This window comes from Limanda limanda, chromosome 10 (genome assembly GCF_963576545.1).
Source record: "Limanda limanda chromosome 10, fLimLim1.1, whole genome shotgun sequence".
In the NCBI taxonomy this organism is placed as follows: Eukaryota; Metazoa; Chordata; class Actinopteri; order Pleuronectiformes; family Pleuronectidae; genus Limanda; species Limanda limanda.
Window position 1 is genome coordinate 15,753,315 of NC_083645.1, and position 22,857 is coordinate 15,776,171.

The 22,857-nt window shown below is 42.1% G+C and overlaps 1 protein-coding gene across 2 annotated transcripts in view; it reads left to right on the top strand.

Moving 5' to 3' along the window:
* trpc7b (transient receptor potential cation channel, subfamily C, member 7b) overlaps positions 1-22,857 on the top strand; it is a 42,451-nt gene that overhangs the window by 13,869 nt on the left and 5,725 nt on the right. For both annotated transcript variants that reach the window (XM_061079944.1, XM_061079945.1), the window contains exons 4-7: positions 1,909-2,073; positions 6,876-7,092; positions 8,579-8,812; positions 10,369-10,633. In XM_061079944.1, the coding sequence (XP_060935927.1) occupies positions 1,909-2,073; positions 6,876-7,092; positions 8,579-8,812; positions 10,369-10,633 (881 nt within the window). The remainder of the gene's footprint in view (positions 1-1,908; positions 2,074-6,875; positions 7,093-8,578; positions 8,813-10,368; positions 10,634-22,857) is intronic.

The following is a 22,857-nucleotide window of genomic DNA, read 5'->3' on the forward strand; positions in this document are numbered from 1 at the left end:
ACACACACACACACACACACACACACACACACACACACACACACACACACACACACACACACACACACACACTCCTACACTCCTGTTTGACCTTCATGTGCTGAATGTTTTCTCAAATCCAATATGTAAGTGTGCTGTTATGTTTGTGTGTGTGTGTGCGTGCAAGCCTGTGTGTGTGTGTCTGTGTACGTTGGCCAGTACACAGCATGTTTGAGCTGTGTTTATATCCTGTACAGAAAAGCATGACCATTACTCTATTGGAGCTAATTACAGAGGTAGAGTGGAGAGGAGAGGGGGGTGGGTGTCATGTGTTGCTGGATGCAGGCGGGGTTCGTGTGTCATGGGTCTTTGGGTTGATGGACTGTTCAATCAACACCAGTGGGAAACTTGTTAACCACGATTACATGTGGGGTAGGCCATGGTGTAATTCAGAAATTAATGATGATCTGAGGGTGATTGGTGAAAAGAGTGATGGGGGGTGGGACAAATAGGCTAACGAAAACATAGGGGGAGCAGGTCTGACCAGAATTAACCTGTGTGTCAGATCTGAGATGCAACCGATAAACAATACACAAACACAGTTTGATTGTGAGGCGAGTTTACCCCCCACTGAGCATTGATTACCCTGCCGTCCACATCCTTCCTCCAGCAGGAACAAAAACATTCATCCTGTCCTGTCTCACCACAGAGACAGTGGTGCTCTCATTTATCATGTCCTCTCTTGGAGAAATATCATCAACAGATGCTGGAACACCAGCCAGGCCTTCTCCACCGAACGTGCTTCATCTGTGAACACTCATTGGCTCTTATCTGATGCCTGCTTCTTTATAAGTAATGCTTAATGACCCACTTGCAGTTATCACCACAACTTCCACTCATGGTCAGGGTGGAGGAGGCATTTAATGGTAAATATTTGGCCATCTTATTTCAGAGGAGATCAATGTTTGGATTCTTGAGCATTATAAGCTGAGCCCAGCACTTGTTTCCACTTCACTTCTCTGGAATGACCTGAAGTCTTAATTCACTGAAGAGGCATTTTCACCTCATTAATGGACACTGAACCAGTGCCATGCAAATAGGACATCTACTGAAGATCCATCCACTTGTGACATTAAAAAGATTTAAACTATACATACTGTTTCAGATTCATCACCAACTCCACCCATTTTCATTCTTCAACACAATAACCATTCATAGATATTACCAGTAACACAGAGAGGACGTTAAAATGCCAACGTTGTTTAAGATGAGTAAATATGGTGACAATTCAGCACACCTTGTTAGGGACATGTCCCTTCTCGCTCTACCCAAATCTACTGTATGCCCATGAGCCAGTGGAGTGGAACGAGATTTAGCATGGTGGAGGACTTAATTGGATCATGTAAATGACCCATATTCATCAATTTATCTATTCTCTGCACATTTTTCCTCATTCAAACACAAGTTTCAGGCTAGAAAAATATGGCAATTTATTGAATCTAATATAACGTAGAATAGAACAGAAAACCTTTATTGTAATTGTATTATGATACAAAGAAAATTGTAGTGCCCCTCCACTTGGTGCATAAGGAACATGAAATGCTTCATGTTAGAAAGATAAAAGACGTAAAGATAAATACTATGTAATATATATATATATATATATATATATATATATATATATATATATTATTAAAACAAAACATCTTCTTATAAAAAAACATTCACATAATAATGTGATACTGATTTTAAGTTTCCATTATCTGGTATGGTGGTAATATGCTTCTGCAGAAGAACCACCTGAATGTTTCATGAAGTTGTAATGAGAATCTCCTCTCTTATTTTTCTGTTCTTTTCTCTCACGTTTCTTCTTCTATCTCATTTCCCTTTATTCTCTCTGTGTCCATCACTTTCTTTTTCTCTCTCTAGTTCGTTGCCCATCCCAACTGCCAGCAGCAGCTCATGACTATCTGGTATGAGAACCTGCCTGGTCTGAGGCAGCAGTCTGTGGGGGTGAAGTGCTGGACAGTGCTGGGGGTCACAGTAGGTTTGCCCTTCCTGGCCATTGCCTACTGGATCATGCCATGCAGCAAGGTATGAACACATAATGTATTTTACTCTCCAGGTCTTTGTCCAATGTCCTTTGTCCAGAAATGATGAGTGTAGCTAAAAACATCACAGAACACTGTATGATCGCAATTTGATTATAGGGCCCCTAGGCACTTTATCAGGTTTAGTTAATACTCCATCAAGCAAATTATAATCTGTAAAATGACACAACACAACGGAGCTGAGCAAGCACTTATGCCGAACTGCTCGTCATAACCCTCTACCTTTTCATCAACTGCAGTGTGTATGAGTGTGAGTGTGTCTGTGTGTTAAGATTCAGAACCAAGGTTGAGGGCTTTTGAGTGTGAGGTATGATTAATGAATTAGTCATTTCGTGTGAGAGGATGTGGAGCAGTGACACTGAACGTCTCCACCAGCCAGACGTGGATTTAATCACGAGACACGAGCTGCTTCAGATCTCGCCGTGTCACGAAAAAACACCTGTTAATGTTAATGAGTTTGTGTGTATGTGTGCGCGCGCGTGTGTGTGTTTGTACGTGTATGCACATGTGTGATTTCACTTGATTATGAATCCTCTAGCTGATGAGCCTGCTTGTCACAGTCTGCCATTTTCTGATGCAGCTGCGAGAACAGGGGAAAAAAGGTCACAGTGTGGAGAAATAATAAAAAAGCCCGGAAAGCACCATACAACTGTGTATTATTATTACTATTGTTGTTATCATTATTATGCAGTACATGATTTTAAAAAAACAGGTAAATAGTGAACATAGACATTTGAGATGAGGAAAGGAGAGAAGGAAGGTAAACAAAACTATTTTATCAAATGAATAACTGAGAAACTAAATTAATGTTTACGCAGTCTTGATGATGAGGTGATGGCAATTCAACTGAGACAAAAAGGTATATTAAACGTATTTGATAATGAAATAGATAAAGTCGGAGCGAAAGAGAAAAATACATCAAGACAAAGGCTGCAGCCAGGAAGCTTTGATGTGATGAGTGCTCTCGTATACACCCGGTGCTAATCAGGCAATTTTGTTCTGCTCATCTCATCGAATGCTCATGTCTTACAGCTCATAACGTTCACTACAACACACCATTATCACAACCACACAGCTTATTACATTTCATATCAGCTGGGAGAGCTGAAGAAGATATCGATATATTTTATTTTTGTTGCTAGAAGATAAGTGGCGAGTTACTGGAGGCAGACAGACAGAGCGTGGATATAATTTCTTTGAAAATCTCTCAAGATAAAAGAAAAAACCCACGAGAGATGTAAATATTGATGGAGATGGTTTCTCTCTCTTATTGATTAGTAAGGGTGTGGGGTGGTGTGTTATGTGTGTGTGTTTGGGGGGGGGGTTATGCTTGTGAGAATGCTGCAGCTTTACACGAGTGACAGGAAGGAGATGAAGCATGGAGTAAGAGAAAGCACGTCTGGGAGTGGATGTCAGGTTCCCGTCCTCCTCCTGCTCCTGGAACAAGCACCATGCTCTTTGTTAAGGAACAGTGTCTTAGTATTTTGAATACATTTACACAGCAAAGCAAACAGCTTTCCAAGACAAATCTACTTGTTGCAATGTATTATTGATGATATGATTAGTTGGTCAGTATTTATTACTAGTAGTTAATCAACACCATTCCCTCAAAAGTAAGAATATTGCAGAGTAATATGCAATTGCTAATGTACAAAATACAGAATTTTATATACCAGTCCTGTTATTCCGTTTCCTTTATTTGTTGACACTGTGTTAGGTCCGTGGCCACCAGTAACTTTATTGAGTGAGTGTGATACGTGCTGTTCATTCCTCAGCAGACATTTACCACAAGACGTGAGGAAGAATGACTTATGAACTATCAAGCACATTGGTGGGGCATCTGATGTCAGATGGTATTGATGCTGAAACTCACAGTTTTAGTCTTCCAGGTTTGTGTGAGTCAGTCGTGCGTCTTTGCAAAAGTCTGTTTTGAAAGAAATGTTCACAGCAGAAATTAGTTCCAACCAGAGATGCACGTCAATACACGTTTCCTCAGAATAGAAAAATCATCAGGACGTAAATACATTTTGTAGGACTCGATTAGAGAGAGGTTGTAATACGAGCATTTGACCTTGATATTACTTGGCAGCTCAAAGATTCCACATTAAAAGGATTATAATATATACAGCTCTCTTAGTTTGCCTTTCATGTCCTCAAACCTCTTGCTAAATGCCTCAAGGAGCTTTACAAAGTCACAAGCATAATATACAGATGTCAGGGCAGGCTTTTATTCTTGCAGAGGAGCGAAATGCAAAATGTTCCCCCCTTCTGGTTGCACTTGGTACAGCTTTAATTTAGCTTGAGATTATTTCATATTGGAAAGCAGAGAGCTGAGAAGCTAGTGTGGACATTGAGCTTGAGTTGTTGTAATATATTTAAGCTTTAGCGAATGTGTGGAGAGTATATCTTGTTTTATGATAAAACAGCATATATCTATATAATTTGGATCAAGACTGAGATGACTTGTGTCTTTTTTGACAATTGCCAACTTTAGCAGGCCTTGGCTCCATCCCTGGCTAGACCATTAAACTTTAAAATGCCTCAAAGTTCAGATTTGTTTATGTACCAAACAACTTACTTAGACAGATCCCAGCCTTCTTTGGTCACGCCATGCCCTTTTTTCAAATACACCATTTCCAGAATCATAACAAGCCAAAGAAATAAGGTGGTTGCCCCTCAGTGGTTTTTCCAATATCTTTTGCCACATTAGTGCTCCACTCTGTGACAGTTCTTTGACACAAACAGAAACTTTTCGACAGTTTTACCAGTTCCAGCAGCTCCACGGCAGCAGCGAGGCTCCTTCACAAATCCTCCTTCAAAATGTGGTTTCAGCTTCTCGGCTATTAGCTCTCTCAACACGAAACTTGTCCGCATGGCATTGTCTCTGCCAGAAAGCAGTCTGGTGAAAGCTGCTCCACACTCCAGCGAAGGGTGTTATCTCTCCGAGCATTTGTCTTTACAACTCATCCAGTTTAGCAGCATGTTTCCAGCTGCAATGAAGCTTGAGATTGGCCTTTTTTTCCCCTGCAAACCAGGCACACTGCCTTGTCTTTATTGTTTTTCCTTTCTACTTTTCTTTTCTTGACAGTCACTGTACTTGACGGTGATGATATGTAACAGCTACGTGTTAGTTTCGTTCACACTACGACCCGACAGACATACAGCCGGGAGGGACCTCCCCGAATGACATATTAGTCGACCATTTTCTTTAATCCTCGAAAAAAGTTAATTACTTTCGTGATTCTTTCTTTGTGTTTGTATTTTGCTTTGTCTTGTGGAGGTCGGAACCCCAGTGTAGAGGCTATTTATTTATGGTAATTACACCAGCTCTCCCATCAGTTTGACAATGATAGGCTGACATTTTTACACACTGCTCCCCATGCTAATGATTTTCTCTTTAATTACTTTACTGCAGTTTGTCATCCATTTAATTTGCTCTAAGCTCTATTTGAAAATGCTGACATATAGATAATCAATAATGCTAAATGGTATATAGAGTATGTGTGTGAGAGAGAATGAAGTAACTCATCAGAACAATGACAACCCCCATAATATATTGTCATGTCAACTTCATTTCTAAATAATCACACAGATACGTTTCAGAGCATATGTCCGTCTCCACTAAGTGTATGTCAGCTTTGATTCTTCCAGGTGAAAATATGTTAGAGAATAACAGAGGACAGAGCTGCTCCAGTCTTGCCTTCTGGGATTTCAATTTCACACCAAACCTCTTTCATTTAGCCTTCATGCACCCTGCTGCCAGCGGTCACCATTTCCAAGGAGTCGAGAGGATCAGCTCTTGTCACCATCACGCGGATACAAAAACGAAAACCCATAGGATTAGCTGTCTTCACGTTTGGTAGGCCTGATCTAGGTTGACCATCTCATTTAGTCTGCGAGGTGAAATGGATCAGCTTTATCAGTGAAGCAGCTCGGAGAGCCGTCCCAGTGGCAGAAGGAGGATGAGAAATGGTTTGTGCAGCGCTGAGATTTACCAGACAACCTCTTCCCACATGGTTTGGTAGTGACTGGTATTGGAGCAGCTATTGAACCTCATGTGTTACTCTGCATGCAGAGAGTAGAGATATCCTGTGGGTAGCCAATATTGAACGCAGCAGGTCTAGAGAGTAGCGAATGGTGGGATCTCAGATATCTGTATGGGGTTGGAAGTGTCTCTTTGTCTGACTGTGTGAGTCTGTGTGTGTGTGTGTGTGTGGTGTGTGTGAGTCTCTCTCTCTCTCTCTCTCTCTCTCTCTCTCCCTCTCTCTCTCTCTCTCTCTGTGTATCTTGCCATGTTTTTGTGCAATAATGAAAGGTTCCCTGTGTGGTGGCCTGTTTAACGCTCCTTACATTCTCCACATATGGTGCATTTGCACAAACCCTTGCTGGTTTGCCACCCTCTTACTGTGGCACTGTGTTTCTGTGAAAGTGACTGGTGATTAAGCTGATCCACGAAACAGATGCTGTTCTCAAGCTGAGATGGTTGTGTAGTGGTGCTTTTCAAATTTTGATCTCTGAGGACCAAACGCTCAAGAACTATAAACTGTTTATTTTGGCAGCAGCTCCTCACTTTTTTAAACTGTTCAAAAAACATGTCAAACATGCTTGTTCAGTATGGCTTCCTGCCACAGGCTGTTGTGTTGGCAAACACACGTCAGCACAAATGCTTTACAGATTTAACTGTAATGTGTTCATCATCCTATCCTTAAATCCACTGCAGTGACAAGACCGCTTTGGCATCTCCTTCAATCTATTCTACTCATGATGATATTATTTCACTTCCAGATCGGACAGATCCTGCGAAGCCCCTTCATGAAGTTTGTGGCTCACGCCGTCTCTTTCACCATCTTCCTGGGTCTGCTGGTCGTCAACGCCTCTGACCGCTTTGAGGGCGTCAAGAACCTGCCCAACGAGACAATCACAGACCACCCGCGGCAGGTGTTCAGGGTCAAGACCACCCAGTTCTCCTGGACAGAGATGTTGATCATGAAATGGGTGTTGGGTGAGTCGCCTTCTCACATATACTGTACACACAGTGCACACACAGTGCCCACACACACACACACACACACACACACACACACACACACACATGGTGGGTTTGTTTGAAATCCTGCACAGTTGCAGCCAATTAAAATGCAAATAGATGTAAGATAGTCACAGTGAAGGCAGATTCACCATCATGATAAGACATATCCTTGACATGACATGTAAGAGAGTCAGGGCAAAATAGATCCTGGTGGATTTCCTGTTTAAAATCAATTTTTAATCAGTATGATGTACTTCATCAAGATGTTAGAGATAGTAGAGCACAAACATCAACCATGGCCCAGAAGTATCCATAAATCGACAAGCCTTGTAGCTAAGGCAAGAGAGCAATGCAAGTAATGAGATCATAATCTCCATTATGGGGGGGGAAAAGCCCTATATCACAATGTTAAAGATTTCCAGATCTGCTGCAAAATGTATTGGGTACTGTCTTTTCTAATATCCCATCTTTCCAACAAGTTCTGGGGGAATCTGTGTAGTACAAACTAAAATTGTACTTAGCAGAGCCAAGGCTGCACCAAATTTAACACACTCACAGACATCACTTCCCTAAATGGGGCTGAGTTTTCCACCAAGATCCATGAATTATAAAAACTGTGAAAATGTAAAAGAAATTAAATAAAACAATTCCAGGATCCGCCGGCTGAAAGGGATCTGCACCACAATTGACTAAATAAAGAATAGAAAGACGAAGACAAACTGGAAGATAAAGAGTCCATGGAAATGTCTGTCAGATCTTTGCTGCTTCTTAACTGCTGATTGTGTTATTTCCATCTAGAAACTCACTCCCCCCCCCCCAAATATAACATGATGTGTGTGCCTTTGTAAAACTTGGTTCACATATGGTTTTTCAACATATTGTATAAGGACGACATTCTGTGGTCAGCAGGTGCTCTTGTGTGTTTGTGTGTGTCCGGGTGTGTGCAGTGCACAAACCAGGGTAATTGTAATTCCTGCAGCATGCTTTGAAGGCTCAGTAATTGTTAGAGATGATACTGATCAGGGAGCCTTTTCAGTGGCATTCATCTTGTTTTGGCTCGAAATTGAGAATGAGTGGTTGCGTAGGAGGAATTGGGCAAGTGTGTGTATGTGTGTGTGTGTGGGGGGGCTACAGGTAGGGTAGGACTTTGGGCACTGTTGCCAATGGCAATACTGATGTTAGGGAGTAAATAAATTATGATACTAATATATCAGTCTATGTTTAAAAACGTTTGTTAATGATTCCCGGGGGCTGCTGCACACTTGCCAGCCAACTGATAAATCAGAAGGGTTCTACTGTGAACGAGTTTCCATGTCCATGCATTTATCAGTTCATTTAGGTTTGTAGGACTGCCTCGAGCGTCTCTCTGTCCCTGTGTATTTGTACTTATCTTCTGCATTCCCTGTCCTCCCACAGTCTATTCATATGTCAATAGATGCGTATGTGTATCCTTTCTCAGGTATGATCTGGTCGGAGTGTAAGGAGATCTGGAGCGACGGGCCCAGGGAGTACCTGATGCACCTTTGGAACGTGCTGGACTTCGGCATGCTGTCCATCTTCGTGGCATCCTTCACGGCACGCTTCATGGCGTTCCTCAAGGCGACCAAAGCTCAGCAGTATGTGGACCTGCATGTAGCAGAGGACGACCTGAGCAACGCCTCGCTGCCTGACGAAGTCGCTTACTTCACCTTCGGTAAGCAGTTAGTGTTACGAATGACAGTAATATTAGTAGTTGAGTCTCCTGTATGTGGCCCTCTTCTTTGACATATCTCTGTTCATGTTAACCATCCTGCTTTTTTCTTTCTATGACACAAAATTTTAAACTGCATCACTCCTTATTTACCAGACAGGTTGTTTTTTTTACAACCCCATGATAAAATGTGAATGCTTTCATGAGCTGCTTGAATCAGTCTGAAGCTGCATCTGTCACTGACAAGAAAATCTGATTAAATGAGATTTAGAGTAAAAATGTCTTGAATAACTGAAAACCTGAGCTTGGGCAATCGGGGATAAGAGTGTGTTTGTCATTTAGATAAAGTGTCATCACTTATCGCATGATGTCAGAATTAATACTGTTTCCTTCTTTGTCTGACTTTCTCAGAAATATATTGTGTGGATATTGAACAAATCATCATATCATAACTCCTCTCCACCATAAAAAACCTGCTACAGCCTGCAGGCGGCTGGATGGTACACTTCTGAGTGTCCTATCCAGGGAACCTTCATCAGTGCTGTCATCTGGTGGTCTGACTCTGTCATGACACATCAGTAAATACAGTTTATAATCAGCTATAATCCTCACACGGCCCCACATCTGCACTGAAAATGTTACATGTTTGCATGATATATGTTTTTTATCCTTTTCCCATATACACACCGTTTCACAGACACTATCTTTCTTCTACGCTTGCTCTTCTTTTTATTTCTTCTGCTTGTCCACTTGTCAGATGCTCCTCCCTCTCCCTCTTTCCCCTCCAACTTTCATCTTTCTATACTAAAACATAATCCGTCTTCTTAAAGTATGTTCTCCTTCATCTAAGCACATGTTTCTTAAAAGCCAAGCTTATGCTTTTAAGTAATATCTCCTGCAAACATGAGATTAAACTGTAACCGAACGTTTTCTCTGCACATGTGACACATGATAATGTGATGCATGAGATCGAAGTAACACTCTTACTCAGTATTTAGTATTCATAGGCACTATCTGAAGTTTTAGCGAATGCTTAATAAAACACTATCATACAGTTTTCGGCTGGAAAAAATGCTAATTGTAAGTGCCCTCGGAGAGCGTACACCTCTAAATCTGTTATGGTAATGGCTTCTTCTTTGGGTCCTGCCTCACCTCTCTGCAAATCTTCAAGGAAATTGGTTGAGTAGTTTTTAAATAAAGGCTAACAAACAAATCCAGATGAAAACAAACTACTTGACTAAAGTAAATATAGGGGAATATAAATAGTTTTACCAAATATTAAATCGACTTTTGACCAATTTGTTTCATTTTGACAATCAGAAAAACATTTAAATACTGAATCCAGAAAAGTAGCTATGAGTTATTCAACATTAATGTTGGAGCTTTGTTTTTCTGCTTGAATCATCAGATTCTAGATGAAACCTTGGACATTTTTACTGCCTCTAAATCAATCAACAATACAACAATTTTGTCTAGTTTGACTGTGCAGTTGCTCTTTTAGTAACAAAGATGCCTTATTCACCTATTCAGCCTCTATCTCTCTCTTTCTCCTCCTCCAGCCAGGAACAAGTGGCGCCCCTCTGACCCACAAATCATCTCCGAGGGCTTGTACGCCATCGCTGTTGTGCTGAGTTTCTCGCGCATCGCCTACATCCTGCCGGCCAATGAGAGCTTCGGCCCGCTGCAGATCTCTCTGGGGCGCACGGTCAAAGACATCTTCAAGTTCATGGTCATCTTCATCATGGTGTTTGTGGCCTTCATGATCGGCATGTTCAACCTGTACTCGTATTACCTGGGAGCCAAATACAATCCTGCCTTCACCACGTGAGTAACCGCCTTACTGTGTTTTGGTTTGTATGGCACTGGGTGAATGTGTGATTGTGTGCCCCGACCGTGGTTCCATCTGAACATACGCACACATTTATGTCTATATGCATTTTTCCCTACTCACTCTTACAGTCGTTTACATGAAGATAAGCACAGGGCGGATATACGATGATCCCCTGTGTTGGTGATTTAATGTCACGAGAATCTAAATGGGGGTCCATTGTTACTTTTATTGCCAGACAAGGCCATAGGACAAAGAAATCTCTAGGGACATATAAACGGTTACGTCCACCCTGATTGGACTGTTGGTTAAATCTCTGAGCTTTATTAGTGGCAGGGATCAAACTCTCAAAATCTCTCCTCTGGCTTATTGCTGGAAATTAGCCTATTTGGATTTTAATGAGGAGAGTGGTTAAAGGGATTCCTCATACCTTAAAATCTAGAACAAACTTACTAGTGTAACTCACAGCTTTAACAAAACTGTGGGTAGTAAACTGTCCATTTCTGCAGTTGCATCGTGTGTGTTCTGTGCCGTAGCACAGGGCTGCAGTCTGATTTATCTCTGCTATAAACACAGCTATTGATCTACATTTAAGGGGAATTCAAATAAATTAGAAAGTGCCTGTGAGAGCGGAAAGGGGGAAAGTATCAATATTGATAAAAAAGCTCCGAAAATTGTTTTTTGATGAGGCAAAAAGAGCTGAGCCCATTGATTGATTGGTGCCTGTTGCTCTGTAGCTGCGGCGGCTGGGACTCATCAACGCTCATGAGGTTTTCCATCACGATAACAGCGTGTTTTTAGGCAAAGATCAACTGATTCAGTGCACTGAGTCTTACAGTTGCAGTAGGAGAGATGTCACTAGCATTACCAACAGCCAGGAAACTAGCTTATTCCAAACAGGCATGTATAGAGCAGGCGCTGCATTGGTATATCACATACTCCAAACTGTTTGGTGAAGTTTCTCTGTGGTTCAAAACCTTGCTTATCATGTGATAAGGTGCCAGGATACAGCTCTGATCTGAAGCAGGATTTATGAAGAAAGGTTGACAGTGATGAGATGGAGGCTATTGTACTAAATGACAGCCATCCATGTATAACTAAAGGTCACGAGTGTGTGGAATTGATAGAGCACCTCAGGAACAAAGGCTTCAAGAATCGATTCACATTAATTCAATATTCTCTTGTCACTAGTTCATATCATCCTCTTCACACAAAGACCTGGTCCTTGTTCGGGTTCCTGTATGACTTTGACAGATTAAGTGGCGCAGGCTATTATTGCATTTTATAATTGGAAAATGACCAAACTGAAATTGCCAATGGGGTGATAACAACAATCTCCCTGCGAACGGTTTGCATTCAATTTGTTTATCAGGTTAATTTCAACGGGTGAAATGTGCATTTTAAACTGAAGAGTTTGCACTCAACAGCAGACACATCATACAACCATACCAATCCTTAAACATACATTTTTCCCTTGTTTAAATAACATTTCCCATATCAGGAGCAGGTGATATAAAGTCTATTCATTTTGCTGTTTAGCATTTATATGCTCAAGTCGTTGTGTCTTATATATATCAACCTGGTTGTAAAGCAATCAACTCATCCAACAAGTCCCTGAAGGCATCAATCTGAGCAGCAACTTATCTGCCTCCCACCTTCATTTGAGCTCATTCATATCACTGCCACACATCCACGGCAACCAGAGTGATGGACCTACTCTCAAAGTTATTGTCTAATGTGTGGAGGGAAGTTACCCATCTTGTGCGACTGACAGGATCTTTCAGCAAGTCTGTTTATCATCATTCATCTCAGAATGAAAACTCTCTGTCACGTCGCTCCCCCTGTCACATATCGTTACTCATTCCCTCTGAAGAAGACGTTCTAGGGATTTAAACAGATGACATTGAAGCATTTCCACTCATTCTGACCGAGCAAGTTTTTTGGTAATTATATTGTCCCATGCTGTTCTTTTTGATTTTCCCTTACCACAGTGGGATATTCTGTTATTGCATTGCTTTGGCTTTTTCTTCCCAGTTTCATAATCAGTCATCTCACCAGGTTAAGAGCAAAAGACAAGTTCAAAATCAGTCTCTACACAGCGGAGCCTGCCACTCTTGTTTATGTTCTTTTGCATAATTTTAACTCTAGGTTTATCAGATTTGATACACACCCATAAAAAAACAAGCATCAGTCCGTTGTATGACTGGAACTTGAATGTCTGCCCTCAGTTAATTTTATGATGGCAGCAAAGTTGAACCCTAAAGATGAAGACAAACTGCTGCCAGATGTCAGCATCTGTCTCCTTCATAAGTATAAACCTGATGTTGTGGACTTGTTTGCTGTTACTGGTTTAGTGAATCACACACCACGGTTTACCCTGAGCTTATTACCTTGCACCCAACATTCATATCCATAATACAACCAGAGCTGAAGGATTAAATGTGATAATGTCAGAATGACCGGCGGAGCATTGCCACCATGTTGTTCTCTCTGGTTGTTTGGCAAGCTGTGCTATGATTGTGATTCAGTTTTCCTGGCTGTTCACCGTGCCAGACTGCCTGCCCATCCATCTGTCTGCCTGCTCTTCTTATCTGGTTACGCACCTGCCTGTGCAACTTTCTGCACTTGGGTCTATATGTCACTTCATATGACAGCGCTTCTCTTTATCACCTCCGCCAAGGAAGTTTTTTTTTCACCCCTGTCCATTTATCTTTTGGCCTTTTTGTTTGTCAACTACACGCAACAACTACTGGATGGATTATCACAAAACTTGGTGAAAGGATGTGGTATGGGCCAAGGAAGGATTATGGTGCAGATCTGTGGATCCAAGAATTTCTTCTTTACCTTACCTTATCTTAATGCTGTGAGAATTTTTTTTTTTTCAACATTTTCCTTATTTCCTCATAGTATAATTTATGGATATTTATGAAAACTTGAATTAATATGAATTTGAATGTGCTCTCATTAAGGAGCCTTTGTGGCTTTGGCAGAAGTATGTGCACTGCTTGGTGACCTTCTAGTTTCATACAGTATGTATCTAACCTTACCCTTCACTCTTTGTGCAATTACACATCTTTTCGATCAGTCGATGTTAGTGCCACCTCAGATGTTTGGTTAAATGCACCAGATGTCTGAACTCCATTAACCTCACATATCCCAATAAACTATGAGCTATGAGTGGCCCGGGAGTGGTTTCTGAATTTATGACCTGCTAAACATTCACTGTACATAGAATCCCTGATGATAAAACGTGTGTTATTGGACTCTACCTTTGCTTGAACCTTTGTGCGGCACACATACAGCAGCTTCTCTCCTGAGCTGAAGTACAGAGCTACTGGCTGCGAGTTCTGCTTGGCTGCCCACATGGCGCCAGAGAACCAGGGAAACGTCATGAGCAGACAGACAGAGAGGAAGTTAACTGACGGAGAGGCAGATGGACAGGTGGATACAGAGTCTAATGGAGTAAGAATGAGCAGTGAGAGGGAGTGTAGTGGCAAACCGGCATAATGAAGACTTCTCCAAAAGCAAAGAAAGGGTACAGAACAAGCCTGGGGCTCTGTAGATGTAACTGTCTTATCATTACCGCTACGGTTTTTCCATCACGCGAGTACGATCTAGCTCAGTGCATTGTCTCCTTATCACTTCTCCTCAACATCAAGGCTCATTCCAAAAATGGGCGTTTACACAGCTGCTCTACAAATGGAAACCACTTCTGCTCGTCTTAACAACCTCTCACTGCTCTTCTCGTTCGTCTGTGTCCCTTAATTTTAGCCTCTAAATGAGCCATTTCCTCTTACTTATTTAGATTGTGGGAGCTGCACAGCAACTTCAGCATGACAGGAACTCCCTCGTTTGTGTTGTTGTTGTCACTCTCACCACCAGGGGTCAGTGTGGCTTTAAATCTCAACCTCTCTGTAAAGCGGGTGACGGTACAAAAGCTTTTATTTTTGTACTTGCAATGTTTTTGTAGATCCAATCAACTTATTTGTGTAATTGTGATTTGCATTTTTGTGTCTCTATTTTGTGTCTGCACATTATTATTTTTTTTTCAGTCTATGCTGTGCAGAAATTATGTATTTACCAAAGAATCATCTTTTGTGTCACACAGCGGAGAACATATTGCGTGTGTGTGCGTGTGCCTGCGTGCGTGTGCGTGTGCGTGTGCGTGTGTGTGTGTGTCCGTGCACAGTTCCCTCTGTGTGTGTGTGGGCACACAGATCCGACAGAGCATGTTTGATGGAGGACAGCAGTAAAGGCTGGTCTGATACAGCGAGATGAGGAGTGTGAGCCAGGTGGAGGTAGTAATGATATCCCAGGAGGGGCCACTCAGGCTGGAGGACAGAGAGGGGGGGGTGGGTATTGCTGGGGAACAGAGGCTTAGGGTACCACACACACACACACACATATGGACACACAAGCCAAAACTCACACACATAAATGCACAGCTGGATAGAGCTCAATAAAGTCTCGGCAGCACACACAATCCCCAGAAGCATGGAGGTTCAGATGACTTTCTGAGTGACACACACAGCACATGTTCTTTGTTGAATGCCTACGCAATAATGTTCCCACATGCGCAAATACACTTAAGCAAGGGACACACACACACAAGGGTTAGGCACATACATTCAGTCTCGCGCTGTTTGTTCTTGCTTATGATAAAACAGGTGCTTAGGTGGGCAAACAAACATTTATACACAGATCAATTCACACACAGAGACGGGCTTATCAGGACTTTTGATTTGGACAGTGCTGCTGGAGCCAGTGGACTCGTCTCTATGTTCGAGTCGGCCGTGCATGACAACGCTGCACAAAGAGAGTGGCAGAGACTGAGAGGACAGGAGGGGGAAAGGCAGAGAATGTGGATGAAAATTTTTAGTCAGAGGTCGAAGCCACCAGGCGGCAGAGCAAAAGAAAAGCATACAGCGGGTGTGTCGAGGACCTTGAAAATAGATTAAACCAATGACTGCATTGATGCTGAAGTAAATCATTGGAAACACAAGTGAATAAGTCCTGCACGATTAGGACAGCAGACGGCAGGGCAACGCGGGGAAGAGCAGCTGGACGGAGGGAGAGGGAAGAGAAGAAAGCCACAGGGGGAGATACAGATGCAGATGAAGGTGTTTTTTTGGGCTTGTTGTTTGTTCAGGCAAATGCTGGAATTCAGCCAGGATGCATAGACAAAGGAGGGGGAAATGAGAGAGAGGATGAGAGAAGGTCAAGCAGACAGAAGCGCCGATTCAGTACAGATTTAGAATTTAGACATTTATAAAATTCAAAAAGGTGAGAAAGAAAAGAACCTGTTTAGTATCAAGCAGTTAATGACTACTGATTGTTACCTGTTCACGTAATCGCTATTCAAACACCATTATGAAGAGTTCTGTGCTACGTCAGTTAGAGTTAAGTTGCTTTGGCAACATGAACTTCTTTTCATAGCTAGCATTTCGAATAGAAAGACACAGAGTGCTGCAGACGGTACGGGCAAGATAGGAGGCATATCAGATTAAAGCCAAGGACAAAGGCATATAACACGATGAGAGGGCAGGGATGCAGAGAGAGAAGAGTGGATAGAAGATGGCACCTAGAAATGGAGAAAAGTGGAGCTGAAGATGCAGGCAGGAAGGTAAAGTTAAAGCAGATCTGAGACAAAGGGTCAGGAGGGGGGGGGATGCGTGAAAGAGTTCAGAGGGACTAATGCAGCTACGCCTACTCACACACTCTGCCATAACGGACAATAACTCCTCAATTAATTTGTCGTTACTGCCCCCTTCATCTCTTTCAGACATTTTTGATGTAAAATAGATTGACACACTTCACCATTATGTTTCAAACTGTTTCTTCTAATCAATGTTTCTTCTAATTAAAACTGTTATTTAGTTGATTTTTCAGTTACACAAGGCATCTATTTCCCTTCTGTCTGTCCAGGGGGGGGGGGAGGGATCTCACACATGTGGCTCTCTCTGAGGTTTCTACGTAATTCCCCCTGTTAATAGTTTTTTTTTTTAAGTTTTTCCTGATTCTTGTTGAGGGTTAAGGACAGAGGATGCTGCACCTTGTTAGGCCCTGTGAGACACATTGTGATTTTTGAATATGGGCCATACAAATAAAATGTGATTGATTATATGTGATGGCGAGACAGGAATCCTGGTGAGACAGAGAGGGAGGCGGGGTGTGAAAGAAGGATAAGAGGAGGCTGAGAGCAAAAGAAATGGTTAAGACTGGGTGAGCTTAAGGGAGAATTTATTCTCTCTGAAGGCAAGACAGAGGTGTTGTGTTCAGCCTTTAGCAGTCAAGCACGTCTGAATGTTAAAATGAGGAGAGGAAGAGACACGGTTACAATCAAGGCGCTATAGACGGAGAGGCGGGAGGGAGGAAGAATAACCAAAAAAGAGTGCATTCATACAGTGTGACCTGTGGAGGCTTTCAAATATCAACCTCCGCACCAATAGCTTTAGCTTGTGCCAATATTTTGAATTCTCCAATAAAAAATGTTACTTTTATCATGACAAATGATGCCAAGCATTCAATTTCCATCTTGGTGAGATGTAATCCCCCTGAAATAGCATCGAGACCATCATTACACACTGAGACTCCGCACTGAAATTATTTTCTTTTGTCGAGGTAAGAGGCTCTTGAGCAGGGATTCATTTAGAGGAAGACAAAGCCAGGATTTCCACTTCAGTCAGCGAAACCCTAAATTTAGTGGCTGAAAGATATAGCCCCTGTTGCTAGGAGACTTCATCAGCGGTAACTCTTTAACAATTTTCACTAACCGTTTACCACCCTCCGCTGGGGCGAGGAGTTTGGACGGGCAAGCCCAACTGTGAAGAGACCCAGGGGTAGACCCAGAGCCAACTTTACTGTGAACCAGGCTCAGATAAGAGACTCAAACCACACAAAAACACTACAAGTATCTCAGGATGAAAAAGAGGAGCTCCAAGAAGATGGCAACAAAACAATGTTCCTTACATTTTCCTGTTACCCGGTTAATCTCCAGCCGCATTCTTCATATGTGAAGGGTAAATCCAGACCCAATTTTCCAGACTTTTTTCAGAGTTTTTGTAGGAAACGGCTTATTTAATGATTTTCTTACACTTTTGTAACAGTTTTTATTGTTTGAGTACAATTATGAGTCTTATTGTAGACCCACGCACAGTTCCTCAACATGTGGAGAATCTAAAGCCTCTCTGGTTATTCTTAGTTGTTGTAGCAAATGGTCAATATATGTCTTTGATATCAATATCTTAAATTTCAGTAGTAGAATCGATCAACACATTGTTTTGAGCTGTGTATTATGAAAAGATGAAGTGGAACAGAGAGAAAGAAGAACAGCCAGACTGCACAGGGGCAGACAAATTAAAGTGAAGTTGATGTCTTGCCTGATTCACTATCAAAACACTCTTAATTGCAATTGCTGATCTTGTGCTGTTGTATTCCCCACTTAATAAGATTTCTCACAACTTGCCTGAAGACACACGGAAAACAGTCTCTTTTGTTTTTTCAGTGCTCGCTTTCTACTGCAATCTGTATCCCACGGTCAGACAAACACACACACTCACACACACACACACTCATAATCAAGCATGATAACGAGAAACAACAATTTTGGATCGGTCCTTTCGCTTTCCTTCACTTTTCTTGTCTCTCAATCTCAATCAATCTGTCATTACACACACACATACACACACACACACACACACACACACACACACACACACACACACACACAGACACACACACACACATACACACACACACACACACACACAGACACAGACACACAGGAAGGAAGGCCGGCATCCCTTGGCTCATTAAAGGCCAAGGTGGGCAAGACCCCTCCCTTGCTGTTGCCATGGTGACAGCTCCTATCGCGCCACAGATAGAAAGTTTAACTCAATTAAATATTTAAAGATGTTTTGTCTATGTTTTTCTGTCTCTTTGACCAACCACCGGTCTGTCTCTGAGAATGTCTGTCTCTGGGGAGAGGAGAGGAGGAAAAAGAAGAACAGACAAGAGGTGATTGAGAACGAGAGATTTTATATCTCGTTAATGACTGGAGGGCAGGCGGAGAGAGACAGAGCAGAGGGCCGGGTGCCGCCGCTCTTAAAGTCTACATTTACATTTACATTTGGCCAATGTGAGAATACTGCTGCAGATTAAACAATGAGGGAAAATATATGAGAGGGGAAAATAATGGGAAAAAAGAAAAGTATAAATCAAATGAAGAGCGTGAGTGACAGAAATAGCTAAAAGCTGCTGTGATGAAAGATGGCGAGGGCATGAGAGAAGGAAGGGAGTGCGATGCAGAGAGAGATATAAAAGCAATGGCAATGGGAAAATAATGAGAAAATGCGCGACAGAGAGAAAACAAAGAGGAGGCCGAGAGGATCGCGAAGACAGTGACGGAGACAAACATGAAGCATGAAGCAGCGAGGACGGAGAGCATGTCTCTGGGGGGAGGAGGTTGATTTGGGACTCTCGATGATTGGGTTTGGAGCGCTCCCGCAGAGCCAAAGTGACTCACCAGTCTGCCGCACGCACACAGACACACACCAGGCTGTGTGTGGCGTGAGTGTGTGGCAGGGTGAGTAACAGAGTCAGTTCTCTACTGTCTGTGTCCTGCAGGGATAAGTGTGTGTGTGTGTGTGTACGTGTGTGTGGAGCCATCATACTGCGAGCAGCCTATTGGGAGCTGCCACTCTTAATAACGGATAATAACACACTGTCCATCTCTGTCTCCAGATGCTCACTGTCCCTGCTGATTTGCTGCCTGTTGTACAATGCTGCAATGATGTAATAAAACACACACACACAAACACAGACACACGCACAAATGAAATAATCTCATTCTTAGGATGCTACAATTTTTTCCATTATCTGAGCATCTCATCCATCTCAGTGACAAGGTATTGCATAATACACACATGACCAGTACCTTAAATGAAATTAGCCAAAAACAAACAAAATTCTTGTTCATCTTATAAGTTCTGTTTAGTTATCTTCCTCCCTCAGAGTAATGTCAGTCAGATGTCAGTGAATTAAATAAGCAGCAAAACAAGGTGAGCAAAACAAATGATAATGCGCATTAGCACTGTCTGCCCATTAATCAACATTATCCAGTATGGCAGAATCCCCTTAACTCACGTATCCGACTATCCTCATTCTATCTGTATCAGTGTGTTATGGATAGAAGTGAGGAGGTGTAATAGGATGGATGAAGAGTGTATATAAATAATCTGCCTTGTGGTGAGTGACTAATTTGAAGTGTGTGTGTGTGCGCCTTTATCCCTGTGTGTGTGGCTGCTTTAATGACACATTAATGTCGCCTGGAACAAAGCCCTTCATCATTATCAACACGCATTGTGAGAACCTGAAAATCTAAAACGCGTGAGCATTTCACAAGGGTGGGAAGAGCAGCTGAAACCGGAATAATTTCATTTCAGAGATAATTGGGATGTAACGTAATCAAGAGCAGATAATTCATCACTCGCACAACCGAGTTCTCTCTCTCTCTCTCTCTCTCTCTGTTTTAGTTCAGTTTCATATTTCAAAAAAAGCCACAGGGAAGCGTTTTTATCTTTAAAGAGAGCCTCCAGATAAGTGACAGGACATTATTTAAAGAGAGACGGCTCAAAAATAACATGTTCTCAATCTCGAGGCAAAACCACCAAAATCACTGTGCTCCTGATTGCACGATAGACATGCGGGTGTGTGTGATGTGAATAGAGAGCAAGGCGATATTGTCGAAAACGGCCTCCGGTTGGTTCTAGTCTCGCAGTAATCGTTTGTCGGATGTGTAGACCGTCCGTCTCTGCCGCACGAGGAAGAAAACCATTTGCGAACTTCCATTAATGCTTACGAGTGTTTTTGTTCACGCATGCCTCAAGTGCCAGATGTCACTATGATGTCTCGGCACTTATGACAGTAACGTGCACGCCTCTGCTTCTGAGTTGCCCTCTCAAAGTAGTCATCACGGAACTCAATGGGGTGGTGTCAACCTCTTCAAATGTCAATGTGATTAAAAAAAGGTTTCTATGATTATATGTTCCTTCGGTCGGAGGCAGAGTTATGTTGCTGTTAGCCTTAGTATAAAAACACTTAGACTCGGCTGGTTGAGTAAATCTGTGTTCTGTGGTCCAAAGGGAGCTTTTCCTTGCGTTGGTTTTCTCGACAAGAACCGATAACCACATTATTTATGTGCTGATTTCTTGTTTTAGGCAATGGCCTCGTGGCTTGATGCAGACGTCTGAGGTCAGGGGCTGATGGGGATTAGGACAAGGGCAGTTCATCTGTGTGATGTCATATTCAGAGACCTTTTGGTTCATAGGTGAAAGGTTCATGTCATGACCAGCATGACATCCTTCTGCCTGCACCAGAACTGGGCGAGTTTCAAGGCCTAACATGTAAATTATGCAAAGCAGCCAAAAATCTGAGCATTTGTCTATTTATAATTACAAGTCCCAGTCTGATGTTGCTAAAATTGTATTGTCGAGTGTTGCAGCGAAGTGTGTAACACCACTGTTCTGAGTGCTGCTCACTTCAAACCTATGAGAAAAATGAATAGAAATATGCTTATATGTGAAATAATCAAATTTGTTCTAACTCTGGCAGAAAACTGTGAGTTCATGTCGGACGCCATCACTCATACTAAGATGCTGATTGAGAAAATATACAATTTCCGGGCCTTGATAGGGTAGAGTCCTGAAAAAGTGATTTATGGAATGAAAAAATGCAAAGCACCAGCCGGTTTCTGTTGGTACGTGCAGCTCATCATGCTAACATGGAAAAATCAATGGAAATGTTATGTCCATTCAGCTGTTTAAAGCTATAGATATATACAGTAGGAAAGGTAATGACCATTAATCGTACTGTTCAATGAAAGTTCAGAGATGAACAGGAAATATTTACTGCTAATACCCAACTACTAGGCAGCCTGATAAACAGAGTCATTAGAGAACTGTTTCTAGTTTGCAATAGAAAAAACCGAAGACGTTCTATATGTTAAACATAATGTATAAAGAGGCAGTAATAGGGGACAAGTAGTAGTTACAGAGTTCATTCCTAGCTGGTGTTAATAAGTGTTTGCTGGAAAGTGTTTTTTAAGAAACATCTTAGATGTTCTTTGAGACAGAAAACACACAGTGTCACAGATTCAGGCTTGAGGTTAAAGAGTGTGTTTTTCTTTCTTCCTGCGAAGGTTAAGGCTGACGTTCTCGGGGGAGTCTGTGTTTTCATGTTTGTGAGAGAGAAGAGGAAAGTGCCTGTGTGTGTCTGTCTCCGTCTTTTCATCAATGTGAGAGTGTGTTGTTTATTTCTCCCTCTCCGTGTCTTCACCTAGCTCTCTGCGTACCAATGAAACTGCGTCCCCTTTGAAATAAGTTCATTTGTAAGACGCCCACAGCTCGAGACCCTGGAGCCCACAGATCCTCTCTCCTCACAGCCGCCTTCCTCCTCCATCCCCTCCAGCGATCCAGCCGGGGCGGCTTCTTCTCCTCCACCGAGCCCCTCCACCGCCCCTCTGTCATCTCAAGCCTGTGCTCGCCACTAGTGGAATATTTAATGACAGACGTGTACTTGAATGTCAATGTTCCCAGGTCTTGGAGCTGTTTTACCTTGTCCCCTCTTCCTCTGTCTCAGCCCTCCGGTACACAAACACCCACTCTGCTCGGGGAATAATCCCTCAGGCTGGATGTGTATTTGACTCTGAAACCTTTTTTTATGGAAATTTAAATCATATCTAAATAGCAGAGGGCAAAGGCACAGGTAGCTCAAACACCTTTCTGTACTGCTTAAAAATGACATTCAATATTTATATTCAAGTTAAACTTTATGACGTCAATTTGAGCAGCGTGACTTTTGAAATGTTCCGTTTGTTAACATGAACCTTGAATTGACTTATTTCTCCTTTGAACACAGCCATGACAAGACAAAAAAAAGCACGGATGAAGTGTTGGGGGAAAAACGAACTTGTAGTGTCTCTCTATTAAGTGATTTTTCATAGTCTGTTTTATTTAAAGTTTGATGCAGGTCAGTTTTGATTTATTTTAACCTATGCAGAAGTCAGACGGTTTTAGTTGCATTTCTCTCTCTCTCTGTTTCTCTATGTGTATCTGTGTGTTTGTATGTGAGAGACAGGGAAATTCGATAACATGACATGACTCATCAGGTATTTCATCAGTGCTACCTCATAAACTCCACCACATGAAAATGCATTTTCTGT